General features: G+C 43.2%; 1 protein-coding gene across 4 annotated transcripts in view; it reads right to left on the bottom strand.

Annotated features, from left to right (window-relative positions):
• The window catches only part of LOC125463861 (sodium-coupled monocarboxylate transporter 1-like), an 80,284-nt gene that overhangs the window by 29,891 nt on the left and 26,102 nt on the right, over positions 1 to 24,291 (bottom strand). For all 4 annotated transcript variants that reach the window (XM_059653609.1, XM_059653612.1, XM_059653610.1 and 1 more), the window contains 5 exons: positions 22,412 to 22,566; positions 19,028 to 19,168; positions 14,458 to 14,587; positions 11,082 to 11,170; positions 8,556 to 8,677 (listed from right to left, as the gene is read on the bottom strand). In XM_059653609.1, coding sequence (XP_059509592.1) covers positions 8,556 to 8,677; positions 11,082 to 11,170; positions 14,458 to 14,587; positions 19,028 to 19,168; positions 22,412 to 22,566 — 637 coding nt within the window. The remainder of the gene's footprint in view (positions 1 to 8,555; positions 8,678 to 11,081; positions 11,171 to 14,457; positions 14,588 to 19,027; positions 19,169 to 22,411; positions 22,567 to 24,291) is intronic.

The following is a 24,291-nucleotide window of genomic DNA, read 5'->3' as shown; positions in this document are numbered from 1 at the left end:
AAGCGGAACGGAAGGGCCGAATAGCCTTCTCCAGCTCCTATGTTTTATGTTACTTACCCCAACTCAGAGGTGACCATTGAGAGCTAACTTTCTTCAGGACCATACTGTCTTCTCTTGCCATCACTGACATTGCTCCATGGAGGCTGTTATCTCATTACCAAGTCACCCTTTATTTATAGGTGCACTGTCCATGGACACTGACTGGCTTGCTCCCAGCCAGTTCCTGGAATAAGGAGATTGTCTGAGACTTCTGTTTAAATCTGTTAGCCAGGGCTCCCTGATTGGTCCAGGTTAACTGCTTTCATCAGGAATCTCACACTCGCTGAGAATCACCTGGCTCTCATTCGAATCACCACAGAGCTCGAGCAAAACCGGAATCAGTGAGTATCAGGTGGCAAACTCTCCGCTAGATGGAGTCATACCTGGCAATAGCAAGATGTCTGTGGTTGTTGGAGGTCAGTATTTTAAACAGTAGAGCTTTTCTGCAGGAGTTCCTCAGGAGAGTGTCCTTGGCCAAAGCATCTTTAGCTGCTTCAGCAATGACCTTTCCTTTATCATAAGGTTAGAAGTGGGGATGTTTGCTGATGATTACATAATGTTCAGCACCATTTGCAAATCTTCAAATACTGAAGCTGTCCATGTTCAAGACTCGGACAATATCAGGTTTGGGCTGATGTGGCAATTAACATTCATGCCAAACAAATGCCAGGCAATGACCATCTTCATTAGATTATCTAACCACTGCCTCATGGCATTCAATACTTTTACTAACACTGAATCCCTCACTGTAAACATCATGGGGGGTTATCATTTCCCATAAAATCAATAGGAGAAGAGGACGATTATGTCTTAATCTGTTTTGTTTTTGTAAATCTATAATAGTGAGTAGGATGAGCGCATTTTATTTTTAGTTATACTATTATCTGTCTCTTAATTGCCTTTTAATATTAAGCATTGGTATAAGGTTGTAATGGTAGGAGATTTTAACTTTTCAAACATAGACTCTCATAGTATTAAGGGCTTGGATGGGGAGGAATTTGTTAAGTATGTACAAGAAAACTTACATATTCCCAAGTGAATCCCTGGAGGAGTATAAGGAAGGCAAAAGTACACTTAGGAGGGGAATCATGAGGACAAAAAAGGGGACATGAGATAGCTTTCATAAACAAAGTTAAGGAAAATCCAAACAGACTCTATAATTACATTAAGGACAAAAGAGTAACTGGGGAGAGAATAGGACCCCTTGAAGATCAACATGGCCAGCTTTGTTTGGAACCATAGGACGTGGGTGAGATAGTAAATGAATGTTTTGTGTAAGCATTTACTGAAGACAAGCATGAAAGCTAGGGAACCTGGTGAAATAAATAATGATATCTTGAAAAGCATTCATATTACTGAAGAGGAGGTGCTGGAGGTCTTAAAATGCATAAAAGTAGATAAATGCCCAGGACATGATCAGGTGTTTACCAGAACTTTGTGGGAAGTTAGGAAAGAGATTCTCAGGCCCCTTGCTGAAATATTTGTGTTATTGACAGCCACAGTTGAGGTGCTGGAAGATTGGATGCTGGTTAATGTGGTGCCATTATTTAAGAAAGGTGGGAAGAAAAAGTCAGGGAACTATAGACCAGTGAGCCTTATGTCAATGGTGGGTAAGGAGTACATTCTGAGGGACAGGATTTACATGCATTTAGAAAGGTAAGGACTGATCAGGGATAGTTAACATGACTTTGTGTATAGGAACTGATGTCTTACTAACGTGGTTGAGTTTTCTTGAAGAGTTGACAAGGAAGATTGATGAAGGCAGAGCTGTAGACATTGGCTATATGGATTTCAGTAAGCCATTTGACAAGGTCCGACATCATAGACTGGTTATTAAGATTAGATCACCTGGGATCCAGGAGGAGCTAGTCAATTAGATACAAAATTGAATTGAAGGTAGGAGACATACATAAGAATGTAAGACTGGATGAACACAGCAGGCCCAGCAGCATCTCAGGAGCACAAAAGCTGACGTTTCGGGCCTAGACCCTGGGTCCTGCTCCTGAGATGCTGCTGGGCCTGCTGTGTTCATCCAGCCTCACATTTTATTATCTTGGATTCTCCAGCATCTGCAGTTCCCATTATCTCTAAGAATGTAAGAACTAGGAGTAGGCTGTTTGGCCCTTTGAGCCTGCTCTGCCATTCAATAAGATCATGGCTGATCTTTTCGTGGACTCAGATCCACTTACCCGCATTCTCACCGTATTCCTTAATTCCTTTATTGTTCAAAAAATATCTACCTTAGCTTTAAAAATGTTTACTGAAGTAGCATCAACTGCTTCACTGGGCAAGGAATTTCATAGACTAAAAACCCCCGAGTGAAGAAGTTCCTTCTCAATTCAGTCCTAAATCTGCTCCCTCTATCCTTGAGGCTATGCCCTCTTGTCCTAGCTTCACCTGCCAGTGGGAACATCCTCTCTACTTCTGATCTTATCTATTCCCTTCATAATTTTATATGTTTCTATAAGAACCCCCTTCAATCTTCTGAACTCCAATGAATATAATCCCGGTCTACTCAGTCTCTCCTCATAAGCCAACCCCCTCAACTCTGGAATCAACCTAGTGACCCTCCTCTTCACCCCCCCCAGTGCCAGTACATCCTTCCTCGAGTAAGGAGACCAAAACTGCACACAGTACTCCAGGTGTGGCCTCACCAGCACCTTGTACAGCTGCAATATAACCTCTCTGCTTCTAAACTCAATCCCTTTGGCAAAGAAGGACAAAATTCCATTTGCCTTCCTAATTACTTGTTATACCTGCAAATCAACCTTCTGTGATTTTTGAAAAGGACACCCAGGTCCCTCTGCATAGCAGCATGCTGCAACTTTTTAGCATTCAAGTAGTAATCCCTTTTACTATTACTCCTCTAACAGAAGATGGTGATAACGGGTTTCAGTTCACACTGTAGGCTTGTGACCTGTGAAGCACCGTAAGGGTCAGCTAGGCCCACTGCTTTTTGTCATTTATATAAATTATTTGGATGTGAATATAGGAGGCATGATTAGTAAGTTTACAGATGACACAAAAATAGGTGATGTAGTGAGCAGTGAAGAAGATTATCTCAGAGTGTAACAGGACCTTGATCAAAAAGGCCAAAGGGCCAAAGAGTGGTAGATGGAGTTTAATTTAGATAAATGTGAGGTGCTGCATTTTGATCAGGCAAAGCAGGGCAGGACTTATACAGTTAACTGTAGGGCCGTGGAGAGTGTTGCCAAAGAGACCTAAGAGCACAGCTTCATAGTTCCTGAAAAATGGAGCTGCAGGTAGACAGGGTGGTGAAGAAGGTGTTTGCCAAGCTTGCCTTCATTGGCCGTAATACTTAGTATGCCAAGGGTAGGGAAGTCCTGAACTAGAGGGTATAGGTTTAATGCGAGAGGGGAAAGATTTAAAAGGACCTGCGGGGTAACTTTTTTGTGTTGGAATGAGCTGCCAGAGGAAGTCATGGATGTGGATACAATAATATTTAAAAGGACGGGTACATGAATGGGAAATGTTTAGAGGGATATGCCAAATGCTGGCAATTAGGACTAGATCAGATTGGGATGTCTGAAGTGCATGGACAAGTTGGACCAAAGGGTCTATTTCTGTGCAGTATGACTATGCCTCTATTTGAATATTGTGACTACAAGACCAGATCAGAGGCTAGGAATACTGCGGGGAGTAACTCACGTCCTGACTCCCCAAAGCCTATCCACCATCTACAAGTCACAAATCAGGACTGTGATGGAATACTCCCCACTTGCCTGGATTGATTCAATTCCAACAACATTCAAGAAGCTTGACGCTATCTAAAACAAAGCAGAAATGACATGACACCAGGTTATAGTCCAACAGGATTATTTGAAGACACAAGCTTTCAGAGCCTCACTCCTTCTTCAGGTGTTAGTGAAAGAGGTAGTAACAGACACAGAATTTATAAGTAGAAGATCAAAGGGTCCCACTATTGATGAGGATGTACTAAACAAACCTAAGATGTTGTTAAATTTTTAATCAGTTAGAGTGTTTTAATTGATTAATATGTAAATCACTGAATCCCTTTCAAGTCACAGTCCTGACAGAACTAAAGGGTTTATCACTGTAAAGAAGAGGTGACATTTTAGGTCAGACAATGCATGTTAGGTGTCAGAGATAATGGGAACTGCAGATGCTGGAGATTCCAAGATAATAAAATGTGAGGCTGGATGAACACAGCAGGCCAAGCAGCATCTCAGGAGCACAAAAGCTGACGTTTCGGGCCTAGACCCTTCATCAGAGAGGGGGATGGGGTGAGGGAACTGGAATAAATAGGGAGAGAGGGGGAGGCGGACCGAAGATGGAGAGTAAAGAAGATAGGTGGAGAGAGTGTAGGTGGGGAGGTAGGGAGGGGATAGGTCAGCCCAGGGAAGACGGACAGGTCAAGGAGGTGGGATGAGGTTAGTAGGTAGCTGGGGGTGCGGCTTGGGGTGGGAGGAAGGGATGGGTGAGAGGAAGAACCGGTTAGGGAGGCAGAGACAGGTTGGACTGGTTTTGGGATGCAGTGGGTGGGGGGGGAAGAGATGGGCTGGTTGTGTGGTGCAGTGGGGGGAGGGGATGAACTGGGCTGGTTTAGGGATGCAGTAGGGGAAGGGGAGAACCCTGCAGCCATATGGTATCAATATGGACTTCACCAGTTTCAAAATCTCCCCTTCCCCTACTGCATCCCTAAACCAGCCCAGTTCATCCCCTCCCCCCACTGCACCACACAACCAGCCCAGCTCTTCCCCCCCACCCACTGCATCCCAAAACCAGTCCAACCTGTCTCTACCTCCCTAACCGGTTCTTCCTCTCACCCATCCCTTCCTCCCACCCCAAGCCGCACCCCCAGCTACCTACTAACCTCATCCCACCTCCTTGACCTGTCCGTCTTCCCTGGACTGACCTATCCCCTCCCTACCTCCCCACCTACACTCTCTCCACCTATCTTCTTTACTCTCCATCTTCGGTCCGCCTCCCCCTCTCTCCCTATTTATTCCAGTTCCCTCCCCCCATCCCCCTCTTTGATGAAGGGTCTAGGCCCGAAACGTCAGCTTTTGTGCTCCTGAGATGCTGCTTGGCCTGCTGTGTTCATCCAGCCTCACATTTTATTATCATGTTAGGTGTCAGGCCTTGTTTAGGATCTGTTTGTGTTTTAGTTTGGAGTCAGACTGCTTTTATTTCTAAAGTAGAGATTTATAAAACGCCAAATATACTGACTGTTTATAAATTGTGTGCTTTTTGAACAAAATAAAATGTATCTGCAAGTGTTATTTCGTCCCATGGGATGTGTGTGTTTGCATGTGCATGCGTGTGTGTACATGTGTAGTGCATGCGTGTGCATGCTTGTGTGATGCATGCATTTGTGTGCTGCTTTTATCTGTAGTGCGACATGAACCCAAGATCCCGGTTGAGGCTGCCCTCATGGGGGCCGAAGTTGGCTATCAGCCTCTGCTCAGCAACTCTGCATTATTGTGTATTCCAAAGTCTGACTTAGAGGATGTTATCCTTGACCACAGAAGTGTTCCCTCGCTGGGAGGGAGCATCCTTGTCTGGTGATTGTTGCATGGTGCCCATTCATCCATTGTCATAGCGTCCGTATGGTTTCTCCAATATACCATGCTTCAGGGCATCCTTGCCTGCAGCGAATGAGATAGACAACATTGGCAGTGTTACATGCGTATCTGCTGTGTACATGGTGGGTGGTGTTCCCACGTGTGATGGTAGTGTCCATTTCGATGATCTGACATGTCTTGCAGAGGTTGCCATGACAGGGTTGTGTGATGTGGTCGATGTTCTCCTGAAGGCTGTGTAGTTCTCTGTGAACCGTGGTCTACTTAAGGTTTGGTAGTTGTTTGAAGGTGAGGAGTGGAGGTGTGGGAAAGATCTTGGCGAGATGCTCATTATCATCGGTAATGCATTGAAGGCTGTGAAGAACATGACGTAGTTTCTCTGCTCTTGGGGAGTACTGGATGACAAAGGTTATCCTATTGGACCTATTCCACATCTGTCTTCTGAAGAAGTCATTACTGTTTTTCGCTGTGGCACATTGGTGATTGATGAGTTGAGCTTTGTATCCTGTTCCTATAAGTGTCTGTCTCGTTCCTCCACATCTGAACAGAGTCTGTGTGTGTGCAGGGCTTGTCCGTAGGCAATGGCTGTTTTAATATGTTTTAGGTGGAGGCTAGAGAAGTGCAGTATCATGAGGTTGCCTTTGGGCTTGTGGTGGAATGAGGTACTGAGGTGTACATTTCCTGATGGAGATGCATGTGTCCAAGAATGAGGCTGATTCTGAAGAATGGTGCATGCTAAGTCTGGTGGGATTAAACTTGTTGATATCACTATGTAGTCATTTCAATGATCCCTCGCCATGAGTCCAAAGGTAGAAAATGTCGTCAATGTATCTGGTATATAGCATTGGTCAGAGGCTGTGTGCATCAAAAAAAATCTTGCTTGAACTTGTGCATGAAATTGTTGGCATATTAGGGTGCAAATTTGTTCCCCATGGCTATTCTGTGCACCTGGAGGAAGAGCTGGTTGTCGAGGGTGAAGATGTTGTGGTCAAGGGTGAAGCGGATGAGTTGTAGGATGGCATCTGGAAATTGGCAGCTTGTGGGTGTTGAGTGCTGAGGCTGGTGCAGTTACACCATCATCATGGAGGATGCTGGTGTAGAGAGCTGGAATGCCCATTGTGATGAGGAATGTTCCTTGTTCGACTGGTGCTGAGTTTCTGTACAAAATCTGAAGGGTTGTGACAGAAGCCGTGGGTTCCCTGTGCAATGGGTTTTACAAAGCCCTCAACCTAGTCCAACACTAGCACCTCCACAAAATCAAACAAAGAAGCTTGCTTGATTGACACCACATCAACTCACATCAACTCCCTCCACCACTGCCACTCGGTAGCAACAGTGTATAGTATCTACAACTGCACTACAGAAGTTCACTAAAGATCCTTAAACAACTCCCTCCAAACCCATGTCTGTTTCCATTTGAAAGGACAAGGGCAGCAGATACATGAGAACACCACACTGTACAAGTTCTCCCCCCAATTTGTGAATGTGGTGCTAATCAAACATTCTTTGTTCTGGATGGTGTCAAGCTTCTTGAGTGTTTTTGAAACACTGTATTCCTCACTTGAGTCTCATCTTGCTAACATCATGTTACTAACTTTGTGGAATCATACCCATCTTATCTGTTCTCTCGCAGCAGCCATGAACTTCCAAGCATAGAGAAAAACTGTCTGAAGCTTATTTAAAACAATTCAGCAGGAGACTGACCCACCTTTCCACTATCTTCCTGAGCACGAATGAAAGAATTTTACTTTCACTGGCTGGAAATTGCTGGATTTCAATAATTTTCACCGTTATCCTGGATTTGAAAGAAGCGGCTTTGTGTAGAACGGATAGGCTAAGGGCCATTTGAGGATGCTTCATTTGCAATTCAAAGGCCTTCTGCAAGAATTTGTGCTTTTCCGTAAATCACTGCAACTTCTACACCATGCAGAATGCAATGAAATTGCAACAGCAACAGCATTCTAATAAGACACAAAACTAAATCTACAGAGGTTCACTCAGTACTCCTGTAATACAAACTGGATTGCAAAGAGTACATCCAGCTCAGAATGCAACTTCAGAGCCATTGTGCAGAAACAAAAACCTTTGGCAGTTGAAGTGCTTTTAAATTCTTGAAATTGATAAAGGCAAATGTTTAACTATTAATGCAAAACAACAAGTTGATCATGGAAGGCCAACTGTAAATCTGCCACAAATCAACATGGTCTCACTATTGTTCTGTTATGACTTTGGAAGGTTATTAGTCCAAAACAATGAAGTGGAAAACCTGATTTACGTTAAATTTTACTATTTCTGGAAGTGGCTGAGTTGTCTTGCAGTTCAATTTTCATCTGCAGGAGAGAAAGAGGGCCGCAGTCCGAGAACTCTCTAATGTTCTTGCTTGAAGGATTCACAGAAACCAAAGGGAGGAGTAGTAATTGATTCAGCAAGTGAGGAGATGGGCACTGTTTGCCACAAGAGGCTGTGCTGTTAAGTATATTCAAGGCTGAGATGGACAAATTTTTACTCAGTAAGTGAGTCCAGGGTTATGGGGATAGGCAGGAAAGTAGGGATGAAATTATCGGATCAGTCATATTCTCATTGAATGGCCTTTTTTTCTGCTCCTATGTCTTATGGTCATTTGTGATTCCAAAGGTAGAGAATCCTGGATCAATATCTGCGCATGGGGGCAATCAGAACCCATCTGGTAGGCCGGGAGGTTAGAAAACCGCAGGAGTGCAAAAGATATGCTGCAAGTGATGCAGCATGTGTATCAGCTGCTCCTCTATTGCAGGCAGTGCCGGACGGGTACAACCCTGCTGCTGTCAGAGGGAACCAACAAGAATATTTTATTTTGTGGATTTTACTTTGTTTCTAAACTTCACTATTATAGAATATTGTATCTCCCCGAATGGGCATAGTATGAGCTGCCTGAGAGAAAACAATTATAGAAAAAAAAAGTTGAAAGACAACCTAGGAGTTTTGAGATCAGAGTCTTCTTCCTACTTGAAAGTTGTCCCCAGGGTTTCCAGGTTGGTTTAATTAAATCTTCAATACAGACAGCAGCCAAAGCATTGATGCCAGAAGAAATTGTGCTGTGGGAAAGAAAAAAAAATTAAACAGAAATTCTTCTTGCCCGATTTTGCATTTCACATGAGTTCACGTTAGTTAACCCCTTTGCTAGCACAGCTGTGACTTATTGGCATTCATTCAGGAAAATTCATGATTTCAATAGTTCATGACAATTGTTTCTAAAATTAGATGTTTGTCCTACTCAGATGGTGGAGTGAAAAAATGAGTCTATAATTCTTAAGTTTAGTAGAATAAGATGCAATATCTTGCGAACATAAAATTCCTAGAGGATAAGGATCAGTCATTTAGGAAATTAAGAGAAATTTCTTCATTCAGACAGAGGTGAATCTTAAGCATTCTGTGGTTGCTCCATTGATGACTTCATTCAAGACAGATTGATAGGCTTCAATACTTTATCCTGTTCTTTATGCAAACATGGTTCCCAGCACGTTGAGATACTGATCTGGAGTATCTCTGGCCTGTGGTGTCTGCACAGAGAATTTTCTTAATGAAAGGCTCTTCAGTTCTTTGAAGAGGTGACCAAACACGTGGATGAAGGTAGAGCAGTGGATGTGGTATACATGGATTTAAGTAAGGCATTTGATAAGGTTACCCATTGTAGGCTCATGCAGAAGGTAAGGAGGCATGAGACAGGGGGAAATGTGGCAGATTGGATTCAGAATTGGCTGACCCTTAGAAGACAAAGAGTGGTAATGGACAGAAAATATTCAACATGGCACTCAGTTATGAGTGGTGTCCTGGTTTCTCTTCTATATATGACTTTTGTAAATGATTTCGATGAAGGAGTAGAAGTGTGGATTAACAATGTGGACGATACGAAGGTGGGTCGAGTTGTGAACAGTGTGGAGAGCTGTTCTAGGTTACAATGGGACATTGATAGGATGCAGAGCTGGGCTGAGAAGTGGCAGGTGCAGGTTAATCCGGAAAATTGTGAGGAGATTCATTTTGGAAGGACAACCTTGAAAGCAGAATACAAGGTTAATGGAAAGATTCTTGGCAATGTGGAGGAGCAGAGGGGCCTCGGGGTTCATGTCCACAGTTCCCTGAAAGCTGCCACCCAGGTGGACAGAGTTGTTAAGAAGTTGTATGGTGTGTTAGCTTTCAGTAATAAAGGGATTGAGTTGGGATGACCCAGTGGCCTAATGGATAAGACATCAGTCTCCGGAGCTGGGGATTGTGGGTTTGAGTCCCATCTGGGTTGTCTCTCTGTATCTTTTATACAGTAAATGGAAAAGTCCTGGGGACAATTGATGTTCTTAGAGATTTGGGTGTTCAGGTCCATTGTTCCCTGAAGGTGGCAACGCAGGCCAATAGAGTGGTCAAGAAGGCATACAGCATGCTTTCCTTTATTGGATGAGGTATTGAGTACAAGAGTTGGCAGGTCATGTTACAGTTGTATAAGACTTTGGTTCGGCCACATTTAGAGTACTGTGTACAGTTCTGGTCGCCACATTACCAAAAGGATGTGGATGCTTTGGAGAGGGTGCAGAGGAGGTTCATCAGGATGTTGCCTGGTATGGAGGGTGTTAGCTATGAAGAAAGGTTGAGTAGATTAGGATTATTTTCATTAGAAAGATGGAGATTGAGGTCTACAATATCATGAGGGGTATAGACAAAATGGATAGCAAGAAGCTTTTTCCCAGAGTGGGGGACTCAATTACCAGGGGTCATGAGCTCAATGTGAGAGGAGGAAAGTTTATGGGTGATATGCGTGGAAAGTTCTTTACGCAGAGGGTGGTAGGTGCCTGGAACATGTTGCCAGCGGAGGTGGTAGATGCAGTCATGATAGTGTCTTTTAAGATGTATCTGTACAGGTACATGGATGGGCAGGGAGCAAAGAGGTACAGACCCTTAGAAAGTAGATGACAGGTTTAGACAGAGGATCTCGATTGGCACAGGCTTGGAGGGCCGTAGGGCCTGTTCCTGTGCAGTAATTTTCTTTGTTCTTTATTCTTTGAGTTCAAGAGCCGTGAAGTTATGCTCCAGCTGGGCAAAAGCCTGGTTCAGCCATGTCTGGTGTATTGTGCCCAGTTCTGGTTGCCTCATTACAGGAAAGATGTGGAGGCGTTGGAAAAGGTGCAGAGGAGATTTACCAGGATGTTGCCTGGAATAGAGAGAAGGTCTTATGAGGAAAGGTTAAGAAAAAATTAGCTGTGATCATATGAATGGCAGTGCAAGCTTGATAGGTCCAATGGCACACTCATCAAATGATCAAAACTCGAGGAATGCCTCCAGAGTTGCCAACTCAATGGCACAAAATAATGATAGATTTCTCAAAGACCATTAGAAGTTGGCAGCAACAGTCGGTTTGTACATTTTTGGTCCCAATTCAAACATTGTGAAACTTTATTCAGTATCAACAGCTGTCGAACATTCCAACTAATATAGTTGTGTGCGATTACATACCTCAGTGTGCCACTGTATGCACTGGCAACAAATAGGCCAGGAAATCCAGGCATCTGATCAAATAACTCCATAACTAATAATGGGGTCAGCTTCCAAAAAAATTAGAAATAAATACTTGTTAAAACGATTCATAATATTTATGTTAAAATGAGCCCATGTAACAGCATAAGCTCAGTGGTAGCAACTATCCCTCTGAATGTGAGGATTTTGGGCCCAATTTCTCTACAAGAGGTTGGAAGACACAACAGGGTGACATTTCAGTGCAGGGCTAAGAGTGTTAGGTGCCAGCTTTAGAATGCGGCATGAAACTGAATCCCTGTCTTGTGCACACAAATGAGCTTAAAAGATCACGTAAAACTATTTGAAGAGTGCAAAGTAGTCCCAGTTGCTAAGTCAAGCATCGCCAACATTGTAATATATTGGGCATGAAATTCTTATCTATAGTACCACTGGAGACAGTGCTGTTAGATAAACTGGAGTCTGTCTGACTGGGGCGTGTTGCATCTCTCGTCACTTTTGGTCTGTGCTCCATTTTGGGAAGATCTCTCACATGGGTGATCTGGAATTGATGGTGCCATGAAGCCACTTAGTCCTACTTGGCAGCTTTGATGCATGAACTGATAACTTGAACTCACTTGTGAATCACCGAAGAATGAGTTCTGCTGTAAGAGGGCCCTGGCAGTAACATTATTTAAAGGACCAAGCACCTAATGTAAAGATCAGGTCATTCAGATATTACCCACTATTTCTAGGCCACTGTACACAATCTGGAGTGCTTCTGGAGACATTGAGGAGAGTTCCTGGATTGGCCGACAGTGTTGTCACATTCTCAGAGGGTGGCAGAGGGCTTAGTGTCAAAAACATAAGTTGCTGGAAAACCTCAGCAGGTCCGATAGCACCTATGAAGAGAAAATCATTTAATGTTTCTGGTCCAGTGACCCTTCCTCAGACCCTTCCACTGAGGAAGGGTCACTGGACCTGAAGCGTTAATTCTGATTGTCGCTTCACAGATGCTGCCAGACCTGCTGAGCTTTTCCAGCAACTTCTGTTTTTGTTCCTGATTTGCAGCATCCGCAGATGTTTCGGTTTTTGTTTGGAGGGTTTAGTGTCCTGTCCACACAAAGATTGCAAAGGATAAGGGTCCCTACAGTGACAGTGTGTCTCGGTCAGTAGCACAATGGGGAAATGGAGTAAAAGCTGCAGGAAGATTCAGTTGTTTTGATGTCTGGTGTAAACTGGATATAAACTCCTCTCTGCTCCTTGGTAGTGACAGGATACTGTCTGGCAACTGAGCCAATGCTCTGGAACTTACCAGGAGGTGAAGTAGAGAATTAAGTTAAAATAAAGATGCATTGTCCAAATGGCAAATTAAAGCCTGAAGCTCTGAGACACTGCATGTAACCAAGAGGGTAGGTTAGGGTGGCATCTGCACACTTAAAACCTGGCACAATGCATTGGAGCTTTGGCTAAGCGACAGAATTCTGCAGGTGCCAGTCTGTGAGAGGCCAAAATCGCAGGCTGGATTTTCCTGCACAGAGCTCTATTTCAGGCTACAGAAGAAGGAAGGGTGACAGGTTAAATTGTTGTAATTTATCAAGGGTTTACACATCATTGTTTGTTAACTGATGAAGGGTCTAGGCCCGAAACGTCAGCTTTTGTGCTCCTGAGATGCTGTTTGGCCTGCTGTGTTCATCCAGCCCCACACTTTGCTATATTGTTTGTTAACTATCCTTTTTCCTCAATGACACATAACTTATTGGTTAACATTTTCCATATCTTGTCTTTTCTTGTGCTTGAGTGTTAACGTGTCCTTTCACTTGTATCGTAATCAATGTCACTACAACATATGGCTATATGTATGAGAGTTACTGTAGTGTTTAATCCAAAAAGGATTTGGAGGGCGTTAACTGATTGCGTTCGGTTTCATTTAATCACTTCTATCACCATAGAAGTGGAACCAACCATGGTGCAATGCCAAGAGAGTAGCAACTCAAATTCTATCACAAGTAAATTTCAAAGAGAGCAATTGAAGCTCAGCCTATTACCATGCAAATCCGGAGTGCTGTCATTGTAGCACTAAGTAGTCTTTAAAGGAGAACTAGGATGGGCACTACCAAATGAGGAGGCTAAACTCAATTGGTTGATAGGAAATCAAGCCAGAGATGCCCTGTGTATCTGAGTAAGTGTCTGATCTGACAGTTTTTCAGAATACTCTCCTGAAAATTGATAGCCATGACGTGGAGGTGCTGGTGCTGAACTGGAGTATAGGATGGGCTGAAGGGCTAAACCTGTTGATGATACTCAACAGCTGCGTGAACTTAAATAAGTCCTGTGAACATTCCTGTATGTGTCAAAGCCAGCACAAACAACGTGTTTTTCTCTACTTGTTTTTTCTGCGGCTCGCTGTTGGTAACACTGTATAAGAGAGAGAGTTTTGTTCTGAATCGCTGGACTTCACCTCGGACCAGGATTTTGAATGGTGCCAGGAACAACCTCAGCCTCCAGACCAGCTTCCAATCGAGGCGTCCCCAATGGGCAGAAGGGCGTAAGGCTTACTGATTCTTTCCCTCTTTTTCATTCTTTTTATTTACTTAATAAAAGATGAAAAATGACAGGAACATTTATTACTCCTGAATAAATGTTGGTATTTAAGCAAATTGCTGTTGTTGAGCCTTCTCTTAACTACTTTTAGCCGAATCTGAAAAGAACCATTCAGATGCACTCTGCGATCTAAGACAACTGGGATGGACAAAGTCAGAAGCCACATGACACCAGGTTATAGTCCAACAGGTTTATTTGAAATCACAAGCCTCTGGTGCATGGCTTTTCCATTAGAATTCATTCTGAGTTTGTGATTTCAGATAAACAAGTTGGAAGGGTCTAGGCCCGAAACGTCAGCTTTTGTGCTCCTGAGATGCTGCTTGGCCTGCTGTGTTCATCCAGCTTCACATTTTATTATCTTGGACTATAACCTGGTGTTGTGTGACTTCAGACTCGGAAAATTGTTGACATGATGCTCTTGCTGGCAATCCAACCAGAACGTGAGTCCCCATCACTGACATTAAATCCTGTTTCTCTCCTTTTACAAGGTGCCATATTATCTATTTGGCATATTTAGCCAAAAACACTTTGCATTTATTTAGTGTTCCAGTATTCATTGCAGTGACCATGTAATCATTTTGCTGTTGTACCCAAAGATGGTGAACACTGTCAGGACGCAGAGAAATGTGATGGTCAGGAGATCCCTGGGACATCCTTTTTATGGGGATCTTAATGTAATTCACAGACAAATATATATTTGTTTTCCTTATGCAAGAATGAAATTAAAATGCATGTTATAACAAATAAATTTCATTTTAAAAATGATTTCACTTACCTCGTCAGTGGTGCTAACTCTGTTCGCCTTTATTGGATCACAGTTTTCATAAACAGCATACATGACTAAACCACCGAGGCAGGATAATGTGAACAGAATACAAGTACCAAACATGTTCAGGATGACAGCTCTAGTAAAACCAAAGTTAAATGTTGGTCATACATAAAGATTCCTTACAACCCATAATACTTAAAAGAAAGGAAGAACCTGCATTTCTATGTCCTTAAGATGTCTCAAAGTGAATAAGTGCTAATGATTACTTTTTGAAATGTATGAAAACATAACAATGCAAAAAAAAGCCAAAGTGAGGAAGCTACAAGTTCAACGTTTTTGTCTGAAGGATGTGTATTGGCCAGGACATGTTAAAACATCCTGCTTTTCTTCATATGGCACCACTGGGACTCTGACGATAATCTCCTGTCAGAAACTGATGTCCATTTCAAGCCCACCGACTCCCACAGCTACCTAGAATACACCCCCTCTCACCCACCCCCCTGCAAAAATTCCATCCCCTATTCCCAATTCCTTCGCCTCCGCCGCATCTGCTCCCAGGATGAGGCATTCCACTCCCGCACATCCCAGATGGCCGCGTTCTTCAAGGACCGCAACTTCCCCCCTGCAGTGGTCGAGAACGCCCTTGACCGTGTCTCCCGCATTTCCCGCAACACATCCCTCACACCCCACCCCCACAATAACCGCCCTAAAAGAATCCCCCTTGTCCTCATATACCACCCTACCAACCTCCAGATACAACGCATCATCCTCCGACGCTTCCGCCATCTACAATGCTTCCCCACCACCCAAGACATTTTTCCATCCCCACCCTTGTCTGCCTTCTGGAGAGACCACTCTCTCCGTGACTCCCTTGTTCACTCCACACTCCCCTCTAACCCCACTGCACCCGGCACCTTCCCCTGCAACCGCAGGAAGTGCTACACTTGCCCCCACACCTCCTCCCTCACCCCTATCCCAGACCCCAAGATGACTTTCCATATTAAGCAGATGTTCACCTGCACATCTGCCAATGTAGTATACGGTATCCACTGTACACGGTGTGGCTTCCTCTACATTGGGGAAACCAAGCGGAGGCTTGGGGACCGCTTTGCAGAACACCTCCGCTCGGTTCGCAATAAACAACTGCACCTCCCAGTCGCGAACCATTTTAACTCCCCCTCCCATTCTTTAGATGACATGTCCATCATGGGCCTCCTGCAGTGCCACAATGATGCCACCTGAAGGTTGCAGGAACAGCAACTCATATTCCGCTTGGGAACCCTGCAGCCCAATGGTATCAATGTGGACTTCACCAGCTTCAAAATCTCCCCTTCCCCCACCACATCCCAAAACCAGCCCAGCTCATCCCCACCTCTCTAACCTGTTCTTCCTCTCACCTATCCCCTCCTCCCATCGCAAGCCGGACCTCCATTTCCCACCTACGAACCTCATCCTGCCTCTTTGACCTGTCCATCCTCCCGGGACTGACCTATCCCCTCCCGACCTCTCCACCTATACTCTTCTCTCCATCTATCTTCTCCTCTATGCATCTTTGGTCCGCCTCCGCGTCTCTCCCTATTTATTTCAGGATCCTCTCCCCATCCCCCTTTTCTGATGAAGGGTCTAGGCCTGAAACGTCAGCTTTTGTGCTCCTGAGATGCTGCTTGGCCTGCTGTGTTCTTCCAGCTTCACACTTTGTTATCCCCTGTCAATATGTCATGTATTTTTTTTAGATTACCTACAGTGTGGAAATAGGCCCTTCAGCCCAACAAGTCCACACTGCCCCTTGAAGTATCCCACCCAGACCCATCCCCCTAATACACACACACCCCTGAACACTATGGGCAATTTAGCATGACCGATCCACCTAGCCTGCACGTCTTTGGACTGTGGGAGGAAACCGGAGCACCCGGAGGAAACCCACGCAGACACAGGGAGAATGTGCAAACTCCACACAGACATTGCCTGAGGCTGGAATTGAACCTCTCTCCCTGGCACTGTTAGGCTGCAATGCTAACCACTGAGCCACCGTGCCGCCCTTAACATCAGTAAAGTTATACAAGGAGAGGTCAACAGTGTTATCAAGCAACAATCTCACAGCAATGATTTGTTCATTGATCCTCACTGTGGGTTCTATTCAAAACCATTCCAGCCCCAATCGCAGTTTTCCAATCTTCTGGTACTTTTCCAGAATTTAAAATTCTTGGAAGTTTACCACCAGTGGATCCACTATATCTGTAGCTACTTCCTTTAAAAGCCCAGGATGTGACCTATCAGATCCAGCGCACTTACTAGCCTTTAGTTTCCCTTATTCATTTTTCTCCAGTATTAATTGTGTTTATTTCCTCAACCTCCTTATCCCCTTGATTTAGTATTTTTGGAATGCTATGAGTGTCTGATACTGTGAAGATTGATGTAAAATATTTATTCAACTGATCTGCCATTTCCTAGCTCACTATTGTTATTTCCCCAGCTCTGTTCTCTAAATGGCATATGCTCTTTTTTACACATGTTTAAAGAAAAGCTCTTTTTGTTGGCTTTTTAAAATGCTATTTGCTAGTTTGCCTTCAGTTTATTTTCTCCCTCATTTTTTGGAATATCTTTTGCTGACTTTTAAGATCTTTCCCTACCTACTGATTTATACAACCCTTTGTCACACTGAGTTTTTCTTTCAATTTGGTACTAACCTTAACTTGCCTGGTTAACTACAGTTAATTTATGGAAATCTTCTTCGTCTTTGGAATATCTTTGCTATGAGTCAAGAACTTTTTGTTTTAAAAAGATGTCTGCCTTTGTTAGTCAACCTTTTTGAAAAAAAATGCTGAATTCCTTCCCCAGTGCACTCTACAAAACACTGCCTTCGTTTCTTTAAAATTACTCTTATTTAAATCTAGTACAGTTCTTTCCAATACAATTTTCTCACTCTCAGACCGAATGCTAAATTCTACCTCGTTATGGTCCTAAAGTATCTTTTATTGTAATATAAGTTGTTAAAACCTGTCTCATTACACATTATCACTAGTTGGATCCATAGCATATTGCTTTCTGCAAACATCTCAAATATATTTTGAATTCTTCCTGGTTACCACTGCCAATTTGATCTCTTAAATCAACATAAAGATGAAAGTCAACCATGAATAATGTACTCCTGTTTTTTATGCCATCATTATCTCCTGATACATTCATTGTCTTACCGCACAGCTACTGTTAGGGGGTCTATAGACCATGCTTATTAGTATGGTCTTCTCTTTGCTATTCCTCACATCCACCTATATGAATTCTATTTCTACTGATCCAAGATTATTTCTTGCTAATACACTAAGAATATCATACTAACAAATCCACCCCCATCACCCTTCCCTTCATGCCTATCCTTTTAAAACTTTACATAACCCTGAATATTTAGTTCCCAGCTTCAATCTCCTTGTAATAATGTCTCTGTAATGGCTAGGAGACAATATCCATTAACCATTATTTATACCACTAATTCATTTACACAGTGCCAAATACTACATGCATTCAAGTAAAGAGCCATTAGTTTAGCATTGACCCTTCATCAGATGAAGGGTCTAACCCTGAAACGTCAGCTTTTGTGCTCCTCTGATGCTGCTGGGCCTGCTGTGTTCATCGAGCTCCACACTTTGTTATCTCTGATTCTCCAGCATCTGCAGGTCCCGTTATCTCTGATTAGTTTAGCCTTTTTAGTTTTTGACCCGTTTTTGTCTCGACTTTCTGCTTTCTGTTTGTACACTGTCCTCCTTCTCTGACTCACCCAGGGTATCAGTGTTAAAGTAATTGTTGCGTAGCGCCTCCCTATCCTTCTTTTTGAAAGCCTATGTTTTTTCCCTTTAATTAGCTTAAAGCCTTTCCTACAGATCCAGTTATTCGATTTGCCAGGAGACTTAATCCAGTATGGATCAAATAAAGCCTGCTCGATGGGATCCACTCCGTTCTATCCCCATATGGATGCCAGTGCCCTAAGAAATGAAACCCATTCCTCCAATGTTAATCTGGAAGCCACAGATTTAAATTTCATTATTTATCTTATGCCAACTTGCCTGCAGCTCAGGTAGTAATCCTCAGAGATTAACCTTAGGAGGTTTTACATTTTAGTTTAGCGGCTAACTCTTCAAAATCCTTCAGCAGAACCTGGCACCCGGTTAGTTTTCTCAAAGGCCCAATAACTGGGGCCATTTGAATCTTATTGGAACCGGTAAATGTATTGACTTGGGTTAACTGGGTTATGGGTATAACTGTATCAGTTCCAATCACTTGCCAAGTGCCATCTCCTCAAGGTCCAAGAGGGATCTGAATAAATGTTGGCCTTAACAGCAACAAACATATTTCATGAAAGGACAAAAGTTCTCAGCGGCTAACAACTCACAGATGAAGTACGCTGACAAATTCAATTTAGATTTGAAATTTCAAAAGTTTTGTGCCTCATCAGTTCCCAGTACTCTTAGGAATAAGGCCTGCTCAATTGCTTTCAAATTTGTTGGTCTTAACAACGAATACAGTGACAGGAAACACTCAAAATTATTTTGCAATTTTGGTATAAAGAACAAGGCTAGCTTACTTTCTTGCCTCTTTCTCACTCTTGCAGGACAAGTATCTTTGTACTTGTACTTGGTTACAGCCATATATCGATGTCCATCCAAATGAAGCTCCAAAACTCACAGTCCAAAATGTGTATCTTTTCCTTGGATCGGGATCAAAGCTAAATAAAAAAAAAATCCCAGTTACCTCACCAAAAATAACTTCTTTTTATCTTCTACAAATATTTATTTCAAACTCAAAGCAAAGTACTGATGTGTGCCAGGTGAGTGAAGACGATTGCGACACTTGCTTCTGATCTACTATACATTTAATCTATTTAAAAATAAACATCAGACGTGGGAGTTGCTGGCCTGGCTAGGATTTATTACCTATTGTTAATTGCTGTGGCTAAACTGGTTTTAAAGCAAGTTACTGGAATCGTGTTTCAGCCTGAAATTTGACTTTCCTACTCCTCAGATGCCATCTGATTGGCTATGCTTTTCCAGCTCCACATTTATTGACTCGAGTGCGTGAACGATACAGGGGCAGAAAGCCTCCAGATTCCAGAAAGACAGAGTCTTTGTCTCTCAGCAGAGAAGTAACAAAGAATTGGAAGGCAGCTGGCAGCTCTCACTCAACCAGTTGCCTTTAAGCTTCTGCCTCTAACCAGTGACTGAAACTCTGAAGTGTGTTAACTGACCAGTGTTTGCTAAAAAGTATCGAAAGAACATGAAAAGAAGATGAGAAGGATTTTGAAAATGCAGAAGGACATCTAATTGTATCCTGTGGTCAGACGCTATTGAATTGTGTTCCCCTTTTTTTCTCTTATACCCATAACACCTCTGTTGATTTTCTACATATCTGTCTGCATTTATACGTGGAGTTTAGAAAGGGGTAGAGTTTATATTAGCTTTAAGGTGATCATCTATATTTTTTATGGTTATAACTGATATCTTTGTAACAAATACCAGTTTCACGTTAAATGCAGACTCTTGGTTGGTGTTTTCTGTGACTTGAGTTCATCAGACAGAAAAATCGAGAACTTTTGAGTAACTTGTTTAAATCATTAACTTTTCTGACAAGCCCAAGAGTAGTGGGGCTCGAGTGTCAGTGCACACACGACAGAAATGTGGAGGATTTTTAAGGAACACTTCCTACGAATATGGGACAGGTTTGTTCCACTCAAGCAAGGAAGGGATGGTAAGGTGAAGGAACCTTTGATGACAAGACATGTGGAACATCTAGTCAAGAGGAAGAAAGAAGCTTACTTATGTCGAGGAAGCAAGGATAGGACAGGGCTCTAGAGGTCTACAAGGTAGCCAGGAAGGAACTAAAGAATAGACTTAGGAGACCTAGAAGAGAGTATGAAAAAGACTTGGTGGGTAGGATGAAGGAAAACTGCAAGGTGTTCAATATTCATGTGAGGAACAAGAGGATGGCTAGAATGAGGGTAGGGCCAATCAGGAATTGTGGAGGGAACTTGTGCACAGAGTCAAAGGAGGCAGGGGAGATCCTTAATTAATACTTTGCTTCAGTATTCATCAGTGATACGGACCTTGACGTTTGTGAGGACAGTGTGAAACAGGCAGATCTGCTCGAACAGGTTGATGTTAGGAAGGAGGATATGCTAAAAATTTTGAAAAACATGAGGATAGATAAGTCTCCTGGACCAGACAGGATATACCTAAGGTTCCTACAAGAAGCAAGGGAAGAGCTTTCTGGCTCTTTGGTGATTACTTTTGTGTCCTCACTTTCCACTGGAGTAGTTCCAGATGATTGGAGGGTGGCAAATGTCTTTCCCTTGTTCAAGAAAGGGAATAGGGATAATCCTGGGAATTACAGAGCAGTCAGTCTTTCTTCTACAGTGGGCAAATTATTGGAGAGGATTCTGAGAGAAAGTATTTATGTTTATTTGGAAAAGCACAGTTGGATTTGAAATAATCAACATAGCTTTCTGAGGGGCAGGTGATGCTTGATGAGGGGCAGAGCAGTGGATGTGGTGTATATGGATTTTAGCAAGGCATTTGATAAGACTCCCCATGGTAGGCTCATTCAGAAAGTAAGGAGGCACGGGATTCAGGGAAATTTGGCTGTCTGGATACAAAACTGGCTGTCCAATAGAAGACAGAGGATGGGAGTAGATGTAAAGTATTCAGCCTGGAGCTCGGTGACCAGTGGTGTTCCGCAGGGATTCGTTCTGGGACCTCTGCTCTTTGTGATCTTTATAAATGACTTGGATGAGGAAGTGGAAGGGTGGGTTAGTAAGTTTGCCGATGACACGAAGGTTGGTGGAGTTGTGGACAGCATGGAGGGCTGTTGTAGGTTGCAACAGGACATTGACAGGATGCAGAGCTGGGCAAAGAAGTCGCAGATGGAATTCAACCCAGAAAAGTGTGAAGTGATTCATTTTGGAAGGTTGAATTTTAGTGCAGAATACAGGGTTAATGGCAGGATTCTTGTCTGTGTGGAGGAGCAGAGGGATCTTGGGGTTCACATCCATAGATCCCTCAAAGTTGCTACCCAAGTTAGCAGGTTCGTAAAGAAGGCGTATGGTGTGTTGGCTTTCATTGGCAGCAGAATTGAGTTTAAGAGTTGTGAGGTTATGCTGCTGCTCTACAAATCTCTGGTTAGGTTGCACTTGGAATATTGTGTTCAGTTCTGGTCGCCTCATTATGGGAAGGATATGGAAGCTTCAGACAGTGTGCAGAGGAGATTTACTAGGATGCTGCCTGGACCGGAGGGCAAGTCTTATGAGGAAAGGCTGAGGGAACTAGGGCTTTTTTCATTCGAGGAAAGAAGGATGAGACTTCACTTGAAGAATGTGTACAAGATGATGAGAGGCATAGATAGAGCAGAAAGCCTGAGACTTTTTCCCAGGACGGAAATGACAATTACGAGGAGGCATAATTTTAAAATTATTGGAGGAATGTGTGGGGGGGATGTCAGAGGTAGTTCTTTACACAGAGTGATGGCTGCATGGAATGCGATGCTGGCACTGGTAGTGGAGTCAGATACATTGGGGACATTTCAGCAGACCCTTGGATAGGCACACGGAGGATAGTAAAATGTAGGGTATGCAGGGTAGTTTGATCTTAGGGTAAGATAAAAGATTGGCACAACATCTTGGGCCGAAGGGCCCGCACTGTTATGGATGTGAGTTTGTCGCTGAGCTGGAAGGTTAGTTTTCAGCTTCGTCGGAGGCTCACTGATGATGTTACCTAGAATGGTGACGAAACGTCTGAAAACGAACCTTCCAGCTCAGCGAGCAAACTCACATCCAGAACCTCAACCTGAGCTACAAATCTTCTCAAAACTCGCTGGCCTGTACTGTGTTGTACTGTTCAGTGTTCTCGGTTCTATGTTCTATGCTCACTTTCCAAGTGGCTCCTGAGATTTCAGTAACACTCAAGACAATGGTACTCACTCAAAAAGGCTAGTCCGGCCACTGCTCTTTGCAATGTTCCAAATCTTCCCAAAGCTTCCAACATGGATTGATCCCTGAATCAGCACAGCCAGAAGACCAATCACCATGATGCACAGCTGGAATACATCTGTCCAGACAACAGCCTTAATACCTCCCTGTGAAGACATGACAAATAGCAATAGATTTAACTCAGTGGCCAAGTGAGAGATGCTAACACTGCAAGAGGCTGCATTATGGTCCCGACAGATCCAGTTAAAGTTTGAATGCTCTATAACTGACTCCCAAATTTATAGGAATAGAATTAATTATTTGGCTTCCCAAGTATTTCCTTCTCCTAGGCTTCTGTAGTAGCTGACATTTCTATCTGGTCAATACGTTTCTAAATTAAAAAAAAACAAAAATAAATCAACCCTTAGGATACTGTATTTTAGACAATTGGAGCCTAATGTCTCTGATTTTTCACCAGAATCTAACCTTTAGAACTCATTTTACATTCTGAATCTCTGCTATATTATCAGGTACAGGCTGGTCATAGCAACATATGGTTTTCTGTCCATAAACTCTTAGACCTGGGGTGGGACAACTGATCTGGGAGTTCAAATCCCATAAAAGTAGATGGTAAGTTAAATTCAGTTATTCCAATAAAATCTTTAATTAAAAAGCTGATATTATTGATGGACACCATGAAAGTACTGATTGTCATTTAAAAACAAATGGTTTTGGTATCCTTTAACCCTTTCATGGTTGGGCTTACATTTTATTCCAACAATGTAGTTGATTCTTAACTACAAACATTTTCATATCAGCCTGTTCTGACACATCATTAGGACAGGTGACACTTGAACCTGGGCTTTCTATCCCAAAGACAGGGGCACTACCACTGCACCAGAACAGACTTAAATGTTTAATCAACCAGTTAACGACACATCTCCAGAGCAGGTGGGAAGTGAACCTAGATCTTCTGGGCCTCTTAACTGCACTCTAAAATAGCCCACCTAAAGTCAGGAAGAATAACAGTCTGAATAGACGAGCTAACATTGGTCTAAACATTAACACAACAAATGCAAACCCAGGCAAATAAATTCAACAAAATTCCCTTCTTTAATGTCTGAGGATGTGACAAATTGGGAGAATACTAACACAAACTAGTCAACCACAGCCCCTGACATAATCATGCATACAGATTCATACTTTTCAAATGATGTCCAAATCCTCTCAGTCAGAATCCGCATTTATACCTGACTAAGAAAAAATGAAGGACTCTGAGATATATCGAGCACTGAATTTCCTTAATATTGACTTCAGATCCCCATGTACTCTCATCATATCAGGTCTAAGGTGAAAAGAGAACCCCCTGCTAATCATCACCTACTAACCATTATCAAAAAGGAGCGGCACGGTGGCTCAGTTGTTAGCACTGCTGCTTCACAGTGCAAGTGACCCGGGTTCGAATCCATCCTCGGGTGACTATCTAGATTAGACTAGACTGATTAGACTCCCTACAGTGTGGAAACAGGCCCTTTGGCCCAACTAGTCCACACCGCCCCTTGAAGCATCCCCATATAGCGCACACACCCTGAACACTACGGGCAATTTAGCATGGCCGATCCACCTGCATATCTTTGGACTGTGGGAGGAAACCGGAACACCTGGAGGAAACTCACGCAGGCACAGGGAGAATGTGCAAACTCCACACAGACAGTCGCCCGAGGATGGACTCAAACCCGGGTCCCTGGCGCTGTGAGGCTGCAGTGCTAACCACTGAGCCACCGTGCTGCCCCGAGAAAATGTAAAGAAAGTATCTGTGCGGAGTTTGCTCATTCTCCCCGTGTCTGCATGGATTTCCTCCAGGTGCTCCGGTTTCCTCCCACAGTCCAAAC

The sequence above is a fragment of the Stegostoma tigrinum genome, chromosome 22 (genome assembly GCF_030684315.1).
Source record: "Stegostoma tigrinum isolate sSteTig4 chromosome 22, sSteTig4.hap1, whole genome shotgun sequence".
NCBI lineage: Eukaryota > Metazoa > Chordata > Chondrichthyes > Orectolobiformes > Stegostomatidae > Stegostoma > Stegostoma tigrinum.
The sequence above is the reverse complement of the archived record's forward strand: the minus strand, read 5'-3'. Positions and strand labels throughout refer to the sequence as shown.